Genomic DNA, 14,479 nt, shown 5'->3' with positions numbered 1-14,479 from the left:
CTTAATAAAATTCAGGGATAATTCAGTATTTGAAAAAAATCAATTTAAAATAATTTTTACTTACATATCCCAGTTGGCGGCTGCACGCAGCTGCTGTATCAGTATAGGAAACTATAATTTAAACAAGATAAATATACATTAGTGATTTTCAGTGACCAGATACATCCCAATGATAAAAAAAAAAAATCGAAATATCAGTAATTTCATAAAAATGTATTTGGGTAACAATTGCAAAAAGTATTATAATAGACAAATACTGTTGATACTATCCAAATGATAAAAAAAAGGCTGAGAGTAAAAAATATAATTTCTTTCTATATTCTTGCTTTAAACTAAACTGCTAAACATATATCAGTGAATTAAAAAAAGAAAAAACACAATGCAGAGGAAAAGAATCTCTGATACTTTCAATCTACAAACACAAAGATCATCATATACTATTACCCAACAAGTACTTAACAAATTAAATTTATTATGTGAGAATGGACAAAAACAGTTGGCACATACTAGAATAATGAATGGAGTGATAACACACATAATTAGCCACTTAAGAACCAAACTACATAATAACTAACTCATTTCTAAACTGTTCTGTTAATTGGCAATTCAGTTATCAGATTATTTTCCCCAGAAAAAATTCTCCAATGATAACGGAATACACCTTCCAGCAATTCTGTTTCCCATTTTCACATGAATTCTATGGCAACCTGAATGTTCCTCATTGAATTTTTCCTGGCAGTGCAATTTTGCCCTTAATATCTCTATATCCAATGATGACATGTGTCAGAGTATGACTTAGGTGCTTTAGTGTAAACGTAGGAGAACGAGGTAGTTTACTTTTTATTAAATAAATTGAAAAGTACACATCTCAGAATAGCCTCTGCAAAGTTTTTACATAGTGGGAAAAATAAGCCTATTTCCCTTCTGCACACGCAACACTCAGAAATATGTTAAACCGCTACAGAGGATACTAGTAAAACTCTTTATCTAACAGAAAATGGTTCTTTAAAGGTGAAGTCACTGTTTAAGTATACACTAAAACAGACTGTTTAGAGAGAATGCTCCCTCTTTGAAGCTGTGCTGAAAACTGCTGAAAACTGAAAGTTTTACTGTTTGTGTTTTAGAAAGTTTTTCTTGCTCTTCTTTACAGACATATGGCCAAATAAAATTGATTTAACACTTGAAATGTGACCTTTTTTCAGTCTTCTCTGGCATTTAATGATTTACAAAGACTAACATTTCATCATATGTTATTTCACACTCTCATCAAGGCTAGTTTTTACCCTAACCTTTTTACTAACACAACAAATCTACACGTAAATCCATCTGAAATCTAAGAGAAAGAATTAGTTTCCCCTCAGTTCCTTTAAAAAACATGACGTGGAATTTAGGGTTTGGGGTTTTTTTCATTACTTTATACTAAATTTGCCACGTTATTTTTGTCAGTACACCAATGATTTCTTGGAATATAACTAAAAGTGCCTGATTTTTGCTAAAATGGCAAGTGTGTAAATCATGCTGATTCCTTCAAAGCTTTGTTATTTACCAGCTGAGAGCTGATTAGCCTGCTTGCAACTTCCTTGTGGACAGCCACAGTACACAGATAATACAGTAAGTTCAGTTTAGAACGTGCTGCTCCTGTATTCTTCTCGATGGAATCAAGCAGTGAACATACTCGTTGTAAGAAGTCATTCCAGTCCATGTCTTTCAGAGATGATAACTTCTCAGCTAACCATAAGAAGCAAACAAGTAATTAAAGACAATGGATCTTTGATGTTGCTTTAACACACCAGAAAGTAACATCAACGTGAATAAGTAGTTCCAAAGTTTGAATCTAATTACAATTTTAGTACTTAAAGTATTAAACAAATGTGATAATTCACATCTGAAGATTATAGAAATGAAAAAAAGAAGTAAGAAGAGAAACAAAGCATAAAAAGGTAACAATAAAAGCCTCAAAACATTTTTGAAAGTGCAACCCTGTTAAATCCTTGGACTTCACTTAAGTAAACATTTATTGGCACTATATTTAGGAAAGGTAGTAGTGTCCTTAATCATTACTAACTCTTAAGAATATGCAATTTCATTAGAGTAAATTTGAGGCAAAAACTAATGAAAGTCAGTCAAATCTCCTCAGAATCAATAAACTGAACATGTAAATAGTTATTCATATTGTAGGTATCCATCTAGTTCAGCCTTAGTAGTATCAGAACATAGATGACTTCAGGAGGAACACAAAGAAGTCAAGTCACTAGGATAATTAACATAAATCCTGTGGTTCAATTCACTGACCACTGTACATAAACAGAGAATTTTGAAAGACATCCTAATTAGTCTCAATGAATAACTTCACTCTAGCAGCCATACATTCCCTCAGTTTTGGTTATTTATTCATTAACAACTTATCTGCCATCCTGATATACCCCAGTACAGAATATTTAAGAGCATGTCTTCTGGTTTTCACTCCAATTTTACACTTAAGTAACAACACCTACTAATGAAGGCAATTATAATTTACATTAGTAAAGTTGAAAAGAGGTTTGGATTTCAGGTATGTATCTTAATTTTTCCACACTGTCTTTAATAGTTATTGACAAGCAGCACCAAATTCTTCAAAAACAATCAGAAAGTTTTCCAAAAAAACGCCACAACCCTGGAATTGTTACAACCATAAAAAACACTGTCCCATATTAAACAAATACAGACAACAATAGTTAAACATATCAGAACATCAGTCTGATAATTTAGCTACTTAAATGCAATATGAAATAAAATACCACCCCCTTAGGCACTTGACTCTGATCATTTTTGCCTGGGATGTTAGCCAAATTAAAAATATATTCCGTTACTACAATCTTGATTGGGAGACTGGGGGATGTTGTGTTCCTTTTCAACTATAAAATCTCTTCAACAAATTAACTCTCCAAAGTACATACTTTATAGATAGAAAAAAGGAACTTTTATGTCTAGGGAGAGGTGCAATATGAATTCTAGAAGGACTGCATATCTGTCTGATATCCCTCTTCAAGCACAGTAAAGTGTAATAGTACTTCCTTAACTGGACCAGAGGAAGTTTTCCAGGGGAAGCCATGTTACACTCATGACAATGAGCAGCCTTTTGTTTTCAGAAATAACAGCAGCCTTTCTAGACATTAAAAACAACAACAAATCGAAAACAACTCCACAGTACCTTTTGGGATATGATTCCCGTAACATTTCATTATTAAAAATGTCACTGGCAAGGCTGCCTAGTATTATATCAACACTGCACACTTTAAGATCCTGTTTTCATTTGTTTCTCTACCTTTGTCAAATTTTAATCTATTTGGTTGAATATTTTACTTAAAGTATCTCAGTTGTTTACAAAAAATAACACAGGAAAAAAATACGCTGCTTTTCCCACACTAAAAAATTGTTGATTGTCTTATCTTAAAAGCTTTTGAACATGGGCTTGTAACTGGAGAAGGCAGAAGAGAAAGAGCATATAACTGTTAGCACTTGAAAAGTCTACTCAGAGTTGGTCTAGCTAAAAACGTTACGTATGCAATTTCAGTTTCAGAACAGTTAACGAGTTCTCCAACTATGACAGTTCATCATCTACAAAGGGAGGGTATAAGTTTTGTGATAGCGAGTTACACCATCATATGCAGAACTTAAGTTTTAACAACCTCAGCAGATCCATACCTGAGTATGTTGGTATATGTAAAGTTTTGAAGTCAAATCTAACTGGCACTTGCTTCATTATCTGGAAAAATAAACAAACACATTACAAATAGTTTTAATACATTTCTGGAAGTGTTTGAGTAGTTGAACATGAGAACACAAAGATGCAAAAATTATACAGGATGGGTGTACAAACCACTGCTCTTTACTGAAGCATTTTCCAGTGTTCTCTGGTATGTATTTCAAGCAGGTATTTGAGATTTAACTCTATGCTTTTAATTAAATTGTTAGTATTTCCATTTAAGTAGTTTTTTTAAATGGGAATATAAAATGATAGGATTTTTTCAGTTTGCATATTTGTCTTGCTTGTATGCAGAAAAATACTTGCATTTGGATTTAAAAAGACACAGAAAGGAACTATACAGCTGAGAGCTCATGAAATGTTTTAGCAATTCATTGCCATACAGTAAATATCTTTCTACGGATCTTTGTAGAACATAAGAAGTCATATTATCACCAACTAATCATTTGTAAGGTATGGGGGTTTTCCCCCACAACACACCATTTTCTGCTACATCATGAAAGTGGATGACTGCTCAATGACTGAGCATTTGAGTGTGATTTTTCAGTAACTAAAGCATACAAAAAAGATAACTGTATACTGGAATTTAGCCTTTGACAGATGTAACCTCAGCATAACTAAAGAGCTATTTTCTAAACAAGGTCTTCAATTCCACAGATCTGCAGAACACAGGGAAATTTTACAATATAAGATGACATTTCAATTTTAAAATTCTGCCAGCATTGAGTAAATCCCTTTCCAGGAGATTAAACTGCAAGCTCTTCAGCTTTACCAGGTATCAGTATCATCCTTTAGTCTGAAGATCGCCAAGTATGCAATGACTCTGATTACATGTCCCTGGAATTTAGTGGGCTATTTTGCGTTGCTTCTGAGTCTGGCATTGCATGGTAAGATTAGTCTCCATGTGCGCACTAGTACGTACACTTACCCCTAATCTCATCTCTTATACTTGTAGTAAGAAGAGAAGCAGTGAAAGGCTCAAGCTTCGTGTCAGAGTCCTGAGACAGAACTGAGAATTTACCGAGGTGGCGTTCAAATGTATCATTACCTTTGAAATTCTCCACTGGCAACAGCATCCCCCACCCCAAACACATTAAAACGGTATTGTTAGGCAGTTACTTTACTTCACTGCGTAAGATTTTTAATTTTTGAGAGTGTTAGGAATTCCATTAAAACAAACCCACAAAAAGATTGTTATACTAAAGCAATACAGCAACTAAAGGCTGTAAGACTTTCCTAATGAGCTAGATGCTCGCTTCTGATGAAATATCTTGCATTTCCTGCATCTGCCACTTACTGAGTAAAGTTGCTAAAATTACTTCATTTTTTTTTTTTTCACAGAAATAAAAGGAAGACTAAATGAGCTTTTGCCTATTATTCCTTCTACCAATACTACACATATGCCCATACAAACAAGTTACAGTGTCATTACAGTGCCGAGGTCTAATTCTTTTTTGGTCTTCCCTTTGCTGCCAATCAAGTGTCAGTCTCTGCTTAAGAGACTCATCACAAACCATTATCACATTAGAATCCATGTGACAGAAACTGGATGGACATTTCTTGTAACTTCAGGTCTTCTTTTCCAGAGAAAATAAGTTCATATTTATTAGAAACATTATCACATCTAAAGTTTAGTTATTTCATAAAGGTATAACTCCTAATCTAGAAGGCTTCATAAATGCCCTTGTTTTGGGTATACCCAAAACACACTCAGTTTTGTGTTCATTTAAGTAATAGATATCAAAGCAAGTTATCAGAAAACAAATCTACAAAAGAACTGAACACAGCACTTAGTAGTTTCTATTTGTTGTAAGACATTATTTAATACTAGTATTCAACCCCAAAATAACTCAGTTCTCCAAATTAGCAACACAATAGGATTATAAAAGACTGCCAAAAAATTTCATGAGAGCTTGCCAGATGACTGGGTGGAACTGCTTTAAAATTACAAAATACAGGAAAGGAGTTTCACCCTGATTAAAGATTTATCTGTAAAAATAGCCTCACCCACAAGTTCCTGAATATTATATTTTATTTTGCTATACCTTTGGATTGTCAATGATCGGTGTTACGATAAGATCAGATTCAGTGTAAATGAGCTCTTTCAATGTTGACTCCATATCCTGCTGACTTGAGCACATATTTTTAGCCTAGAACAAGAACAAAGTTTTTTAAAAAATTATTTTGCACCAAAAAAAGAAAGTTTATGTTTATTTCCCAAGTATTTCGTTTCAACATTATACCAAACAGCTTCACCATATTAACAACATATTCTACATTACTTTTTATATATGTTGTATCAGATAGGATCAATTAAAAATTATGATTAAAAAAACATGTTGGAAGAAAAAATACTGGGTCCAAAAAGCTTGCAACCTAAGTTTAAAAAAGTAGACTGAGAAGAAAGACGATAACATTATCCCTTTTATACACTGGAAAAAGGAGACTTAGCATCTTGCTTAATTCTTACATCTGAAGTTCTGCAATTTTTTATTTTTTTTTAAATAAATTACACACTTAAGGAACTGCTTTCCTGTTATAATTGTGGAAGGATGGAGAAGAAAGTTGATTTTGCCAAAGACACAGGCCAAAATTCTAACTATAAAGATACCACCGTCCCTTAATATTATTTATCTACTCACCTTTTCCAAGCATGAGTCTCTTTGTGGAGAATTTTGGATTGGGGCATTAGTAGCATCACTTACTTCTACTGCAGTGCTAGTTCTAGGAGTGGGACGAGAACTTGAAGAAAGAAAAAAAGAAAAAAGACAAAGAACACAGATTAAGTTTTACTGCAAGCTACTTTTTTTGTTGTTCTTTTGAAGCTTTCATGCCATACAGTAAACTTTCAAAGCTCACCAACACAAATGATGCTATTCCTGCTCCATCAACTAAACATGAAGTTCCTGTCTTTAATATGTCCTGACAAGGTCAGGATTTGTTTGTCAGAAATGGGAAGGACTATGTGGTTTGGTTTTTGTTTGTTTGTTTTTTCCTATGTTAAAGGAATGTAATTTGATTACTTTCTCACCCATAGTCAGTTCTCCAAGCTGGATGGTAAAACATGATTATCTTAATTCCTAATGACAAACAACATACAAAGGGAATTAACTTGACAAAAAACTGCAATTTATTTCATGTTATTCTCTTCTGACTGCCAATTCTTGGTTAGGTAATGGGAATTAAAAACTGCCTGATTCTCGTGTATGAATGTGAACTGGATTTATTTTTCAGTTTTTCTTTTTTAAAAAATCTTGTTTTCTAATTAGAAAATGAAGAAATGAGAGACAAAAAGACTGCAGATTTGCAATTTTCATAAAGCTGCTAGCGAATATATTTTTTGTAGTATATATTAATTTAAATCAAAGTATTTAAAATCAACTTTAGAATTATTAGAAGTGGCAGGCCAAGAAGCTAATTTAATCAACAACTTCAAATTAATGTGTTCTCTTGATTAGCAGAAAGTAATATACACATTTAGCTGCAAATCAGTTTTATTTACTAGAAAAAGCAACTAAATTAAAAACATAAACACCAAACAAAATTAAAGATACTCATGAAAAATCTATGCTGAGAAGTAATACTTTATTAAAACCGACTGAAATAACTGGAAAAGTACATACGCTATCATGCACAATAACCCTATTTCAGGTTACACAAGAAGTTTGAAAGACTATTTAATTTTAAACTGGAATATTTCTGCTTGATGAATACAAGAACAAAACCTATTTTACTAGATAATCTTCCTGGCTTGAAAGCTAGTACAAAGTGTCAGAATCAGGCCTCAACTAAAACAAATCACTGTTAAACCAATCACTATTTTTTATTTAATACCTATGTAGTACTTAGTAGATTGTTACCAATAGCTTGTGATGAAAAGCTGAGGGCAGAATTTATTAGTGGATTATAAACTGAGTGCTTATTCTTGTGTATTTAAAGTAAGCATATTTAAAGCATATTCTCATATATAGTAAGAAGGAAAGAAAGTTCTAAATAAATTATTCTCTTTAGACAAATAGCTAAGAAATCAAAACCCTACTTCCAAAAACCAATGTAACAAAGCCATAAAAGCGTAGCTTTATTTGCATGCACTGCTTTAGTAGCTCTTCAAAGGTATCTTAATAATAATGAAACTGGTGATAGAAAATTCAAAAGGAAACACAAAATGTTACAAACATCACAATAAAATGTCTGAAGAGACAGGAAAAAAAAAAACAAAACAACAACATAAAGGGTATCAAGGGTTTTCTAATTGTTCTTTAGGTTTTCATACCTGAGAAGAAATATTGATTCATTTGATTCACCATCAACTGCACTCTTTGGGCGCAATTCAGTCTGAGTTTCTACTGAAAAGAGAACATGAACTCGCATTCAGAAATTAAAAATAAATAAAACAGAGAATAAACATGGTATCAAGATCGACAAAATTCATGGGAACAAAATAATTGAAAATAATGTAATGAATAGTATTACCTATTTTGAAAGAATTGCTTGGTAGCTTGTTATTTGCTCTTGAAGATGACAGGTTATCTAGATTTTTATGAGTATCCACTGGCTCTTTGGCACTCCAAGCCACAGATGACTCTGTGTCTTCACTGCTGTTTAATAAAAGATATTAATTACACAGATTAAAAAAAAAAAAAGGAGGGATCATATGCATTATTTGTTACAATTATTAGCATAGAATTTAGCGGTCATTCTCTAGATCAGCATACTATTGTAAGATGTGCTACACCTTTTTTTTATATTAGTAACAGCGATGATGAAAAATAAGTTTACAGCAAGTTACTTGGAGAATACTAAAAATTCTCTGTCTCCCTCCATACAACTTGAATGAAAGAAACTAGAAAAGCTAAATTATTACCCCATAGTACCAGAGCAATAAAGAAATATTAAAAGCTTTAGAGACCAATTAATCTTCACTGGAAAAAGTCACAACAAACATACTTCTGATAATGAAGTTTGTAGCCTAGATATAGATTAATAAAAACTTTTTTTTTTTTTGCTTAATGATTTACATATCATGCTTAATTGCAAGTTTATTGATTTTGGTTGTTTGGATTTTTTAAACATACCCCTTTCTTATTCACAAGGAACTGGGTCCTATAACCTTCCTGAAGGATCTACAGGATATCAAATATTAATCAAACCCACATTGTGAAGAAAATAGATACACAGGCCTCACAGCTAGAAAAGTACTGAGCTTCTTTTGCATGTCAAGCCCATGTCTTACATTTGTCATATTTGTTAATTAGTGCATACCTCAGTGGATATTTCAGAAAACCCTCAAGAGTAAGGTCAAATGTGGGAGATTAAGATTCTACTAATTATCTGAGAATTCCTCAATGATGAGCGCTGTGGCAGAGGCTGACATAAGTCTTGCTAAAACCTTGAATAAATTCTTACTTTGCGTTATAAACTTTAAATCATGACTTCTTATCTGCCTTTGTGGTGAAAGTAGTAATAAAAGACAAAGAGCTGGCTCTCAAACTAGAACAAACATTAATAACAAAAATATTGCAGCACTGGTACCAGAAATAGGTATTAAGCAACACAACACAAAGTTTTAAAACAGATACAACACAAAAACATTTAGCAATCTAAAAAAACCAAAAACCTATTTTTACGTTAGTTCCCTAGATTGGAACCTAAAGTATCTTTCAAATATTTAGGACAAAAGAATATAAAAAAATCAACACTAAATACCCTAATTCAAAATTAAAAACAAAAAACAGCAAGGTAACATGTTTTGAAGAAGCCTAACTTTTTAATACATAGAACGTATTATTCACAAAAGGTTTGGGTTCTTCTGCATATGTAGCAGTATAGAATATTACAAATTCAGAAAAAAAACCATTAGATTAATGCTTTATGTCATAAGCAAAGAATATGGGTCATCTGCATTTGCAAGGATATAAGGCTGAACCACAAATCTAAGATGCTATACTGATAGGCTTTGTGATGCTCTAAGCCTAATGCATAAAAACAAACAAAAAAAAAATCAGTAGAGATAAAATTGACCCACATTTATAAGATTCTACAAAAGCTTTCAGAAAAAAATTATAAGTCAAATTATTGTGCATTATTGTTATATAAACAAATTAGAAAAAATGACAGCGGTTAGTTCAGAAGTAAATTTTAACACATTCTGTTGAAAGCAAACAGACAGTGTAATACACTAATAGGATAATTTCTAAGCGTCCACATTGGATCACTGAATGATGTAAAACTCCATTCACCAACTAGTTAACAACATGAAAATCCTAAGCAAAATTCAAAAGCAGGAAAATTTACAGAAAACCAGTATAAAAATATATAAATATTGGTTTGCTTAGATTTACTATAAAAGAAGCCTTCCTTGAACACTCACTACCTTGAGCTTGTGCCCTGGCTGTCTGCAGAATCACCACCACAATGGCTAAGGGATCCTTTCCAGAATGGATGCTGCAATAGGTCTGTCCAGTTCAGCCTTTTGAAAAGCAACAAACAAACTAACTGAAAAAACAGTGTCAAAGTACACCTCTACAGAGAGATATCAGACTAGGTCTTCAACACTACAAAGCACTTAGTCTGTAGTGATACTACAGAGCAATTAATCCTCTTTTTCGCTTTTATTTCGTCAACAAAAGTTTTCTTACAGGACAAACATTTTGCCTCAAATCAGAATGGGTAATTCATGCAACTCAGAGGTATGAGGCTAAGAATGAAGGAAACCGCATAGCCAATCCCAACATGTAAATTAGCGGAGCTACCCTATAAATTACAATCTTATGTTATTTAACAATATAACCATATCAGCTATAAATCAAAGCCTCATAAAATAGATGTGCTCATTGCTCTGAAAAAGCAAAAGCCATCCAATTTTAAAACTGCCCATCATTTCTGTTACAAAGTTATGTATTTATCACCGGGTACAAAAATACAAAGACATACTTAATCAAAACATTAACTGTGTATATCTTCATATAAGAAAATGCACAATTTGTTCTTTTGTATGAGAGATTAAATGATTTTTTTCATTCTTTATAATCTACAAATTACTATACATATAGTATCATGATAATTATTTTTTTCCAGAGGTGAAAAAAGACAATGTAAACAACTATCATGGATTGGACAGTTTACCTTTTCTGAGGATCCTTTTGAAGCAAGCCATCAAGCAAACTAACAAACTCAGCAGAAGGTTTGTGAAAAACAGAACCTGTAAATAGAAGCACTTGAGAATATAAGTATTAGGCAGCAAAATCAGCCATCACACAATGTAGATCAAATCATTACCTACAGATGATGTTTAAAAAGTTTTATTTAATAGTAATTTCATCTGAAAAAATCTGAATGTATGGAGAATCCTAAATATACACTCTTTGCATGTCAAAGGATTCTCAACCCCCCCAATAAAACCACCAATGCTCAAACTAATTAAAATTGTTTATATGTTAAAAAAGCACCCTCCAGTTATCATACAGCTATTGGCAAGAAATAAAGTGGAGTTGAAATCTGCTTTAATCGAAATTAAATTTCCCCTAACCATGATAATTTTAAAAAGGACCATTGTTGCGCCCTATTATACAACAGAGGTTTCCAAAATTCTCATTTAACTGAGAAAGACTCCAATTCCGAGAGCTCAGAACTATGAAATGCACTTTATACACTTTGAAAACAAAATCCCTCACAGAACTGAAGCAAGTAAGAACAGTTTTAATTCTACAGGTCACTGTTTCCACTACATCACTAGGAACTGAAAAGAGCCAATAATATAAGAGGCTGATCAATACTACCGATGCCCAGAACGTCTGAGATCAAAAAGTCCCAGATGGTAGATTTACTTTTAATTCTTAACACTAAATTATATGCCTGTTTGTCAACAGATAAACAAGCATTCATCAGTAATGGGGAAAATGTTCCTATCAAAGGAAGGCAATGCTAACATTCACTTGACAGCTAACTGATTCTTGCAGTCAGCCTCAGAAGAAATACTGCAAAACAAAAATTTAACTTTGTAAGCATTACTCTGTTTTGATTCATTAAACAGTAACAGAACAGTACCCGCTGGTCTAGGTGGCAATGGATCTTCATAGAAAATCTTTTCAATTAATTCTGAAAGGCTGTCTGAGAAGAATGGTGGTCTTCCTACAAACAGAAGTGTATTTCACAGATTAGGCAAACTTCAAAACAGCTGTCAGATGCAATGATATACGATGAGCTCATTGTCCTAAGGAAACATCCAAAGAAATAAACACCCTCAGCGTGAATTCTATTTATCAAGTTCTATTATCAATTTAAATACAAAACCTAGGATTAAATTCTTCTAGCATGAAGAGCAAAAGAGACCAAGGACAGAACAGGCACTAAAGATGGCTTGATGGAAGTCACCATGATAGCCTGGTATGAATCAGCAACGAGACAACAAAAGGAGAAGGTCTAAGCAGAAATCTCAGTGTCTGTGTCCTGGTTTCAGCTGGGATAGAGCTAACTTTCATCCTAGTAGCTGCTGTGTTTTGGATTTAGTAGGAGATGTTGATAATACACATTGTCTAACTTGTTGCTCAGTAATGCTTATATTAAGTCAAGGACTTTTTTCAGTTTCCCACAGAAGCTGAGAGGGAACATAGACAGGACAATCTGTCCAAAGGCTTCCATACCACAGAAGTCATGCTCAGTATATAAATGACGGTTGGCTGGAGCGTGGGAATCCACAAACGCTGCTCAGGATGGGCTGGACAACTAATCACTGGGTGGTGAATAATTGTATTGTATGACTTATTTTGTATATTCTCTTACCATTATTTTTATTTTATGTTACTGTTCTATTAAACTGTCTTTATCTCAACCCACAAGCTTTTGTCCCTTTTTGTCCCTCTTCTCCCTATGCAACTGGGGGTGGCAGAGTGGGGGGAGAGTGAGTGAATGGCTACGTGGCCCTAGTTGCCAACTAGGGTTAAACCACAACATCATGTAACTACGTTGATCCTACAGATCAGCTTATTAAGTCTTCAGAAGGTTACACTGTAATTATCTTTTGTGATTAAATTTTCCTTCCAGATGCAGCCAATGCTAGCAGCCACTTTATCTGCAGGAAACCCAATGACTCCAGTTTTACACTAGTGAAACAGTTTTCTCTTTCAAAGGTCAAATTAATACACCCAGAGTTTAATACCGAGGAGATTAAAAACATTACATTGTCAGAATTTGAGGACTGCTCAAACTTTAAATCATAGTATTTAAGCAATACAGGTTGGTTAGTATCATAGTATTTAGAACACAGTCAAAAGGACAACTTAACAGTACTACTTCACTTAATTATTTGATGAAGTCCCTTTTTTTAAAAAAAAAAAAGTACAGTTAGTATATTCTTCAAGAAATCTTTAAAACTTGTCTTAAGTTTTTCTATGTCTTAACTTTGCTAGAAAGTTAACAAGAATTTATTCTGCGACCACAACCTATGTTTCCATTATCACAGATGTTAAATAGGTACATAAACATACAACCTGCGAACATTTCATAAAGTAAACATCCCAAGGACCACAGATCACTGGCTTTGGAGAAGTCTTCTCCCTTTATTGCTTCTGGAGCTGTGTATAATGGAGAGCCTACAAAATACAGCATGTATAACGCACTTTGATTATTCATTCAGCATTCATCCTGTTCAACACTTCAAACTTTGTCTCCACACTTCAGTGGGTTAGGTATTATCTTCACTTAGTAAATGAAAACTGAGATACCAAATGTAAATTGTCTCAAAGGAGCTTCTCACCTATATCTTTACTGAATTATGTAGGATTATATATGCTATTTTTGTTTGTTTCACTTCAATTAACCAAGCTGGCTTGTGCTATACTTTTCTAACACAGTGCTAATGCAAAGAATGTTTTGATACACCTTGACAGCTTCCAGAGCAAAGCAAATTGAGCAGAATGATAAACCAACATAATTCTCATGTGAGTAACAGAGATCATTATGTTATATCAGGTTTTATTATTTTATTATTTTTTTAAAAAGCTATCCCAAGACATAAACTTCCATGAAATCAGAAAACTCTACAAAGGTAGCCGACTGGATGACTGATCTAAATTAATTATAGCTATTTTCACACTAACACACTATGAAAATCTCCCATATCAAATTATAGCAGTTTATTCACAAACCCTTTTTGTGAAGTTCCTATTTCTACAGTAGTTCCCATCTAACCACTAACTCATTTCTCAAAAATCCCTAAAAAAAAATTACACAAACTCAGCAAAAATGTCGATTCCGTAGTCCTTTAAAAAAGCTTATTTTGGATTCTTTTGTTCTTGGGTTTTATTTTTTTAAGTGACAAAAGGTCATTAAACATACACATGAACACAGCTGTTCCAAAAGACAACAGGAAAGAGATTAGATTTGTATTTCTTCCTGAACAAAGATCTGTTCTTGGTCTTAATATTTCCAGTATGGACTTTCTGCAGGAGACAGCAAAGTATTAAGAAAGCTCTTTTTGTTCCCATAAAATATTGCCAAGAATTCCATTGTTCCTAATAACAGTAACTGCTATAACACACCATTATGTTGGAAATAGAGGTCTGTGAGGTGCTCTGAGATGCTGACAAAAGATTCTGAAGATTAAAATCAAGTTTCTGACTTTTTCTTATTCAATGAAAAAATAACAGCATTTTGCAGACTACTGCATTTGGATGGATCTGCCTGTTGAAACTAAAGCACGATAACTTTCTCATATTTTAAAAAGAAGTCATCATT

General features: G+C 33.1%; 1 protein-coding gene across 11 annotated transcripts in view; it reads right to left on the bottom strand.

The window, feature by feature from the left end:
- ULK4 (unc-51 like kinase 4) overlaps nt 1–14,479 on the bottom strand; it is a 255,213-nt gene that overhangs the window by 228,697 nt on the left and 12,037 nt on the right. For 6 of the 11 annotated variants that reach the window (XR_008464756.1, XM_054190812.1, XM_054190811.1 and 3 more), the window contains 11 exons: nt 13,234–13,335; nt 11,792–11,875; nt 10,871–10,946; nt 10,119–10,214; nt 8,219–8,343; nt 8,019–8,091; nt 6,388–6,487; nt 5,791–5,895; nt 3,685–3,745; nt 1,547–1,728; nt 65–111 (listed from right to left, as the gene is read on the bottom strand). Coding sequence is in view for 10 of the 11 variants with exons in the window: in XM_054190812.1 (XP_054046787.1) it covers nt 65–111; nt 1,547–1,728; nt 3,685–3,745; nt 5,791–5,895; nt 6,388–6,487; nt 8,019–8,091; nt 8,219–8,343; nt 10,119–10,214; nt 10,871–10,946; nt 11,792–11,875; nt 13,234–13,335 (1,051 nt within the window). In the remaining variant the exon portion in view is untranslated. The remainder of the gene's footprint in view (nt 1–64; nt 112–1,546; nt 1,729–3,684; nt 3,746–5,790; nt 5,896–6,387; nt 6,488–8,018; nt 8,092–8,218; nt 8,344–10,118; nt 10,215–10,870; nt 10,947–11,791; nt 11,876–13,233; nt 13,336–14,479) is intronic. The other 5 variants (XM_054190815.1, XM_054190819.1, XM_054190813.1 and 2 more) reach the window with 4 other exon arrangements.

Source organism: Rissa tridactyla, chromosome 2 (assembly GCF_028500815.1).
Source record: "Rissa tridactyla isolate bRisTri1 chromosome 2, bRisTri1.patW.cur.20221130, whole genome shotgun sequence".
NCBI lineage: Eukaryota > Metazoa > Chordata > Aves > Charadriiformes > Laridae > Rissa > Rissa tridactyla.
The sequence above is the reverse complement of the archived record's forward strand: the minus strand, read 5'-3'. Positions and strand labels throughout refer to the sequence as shown.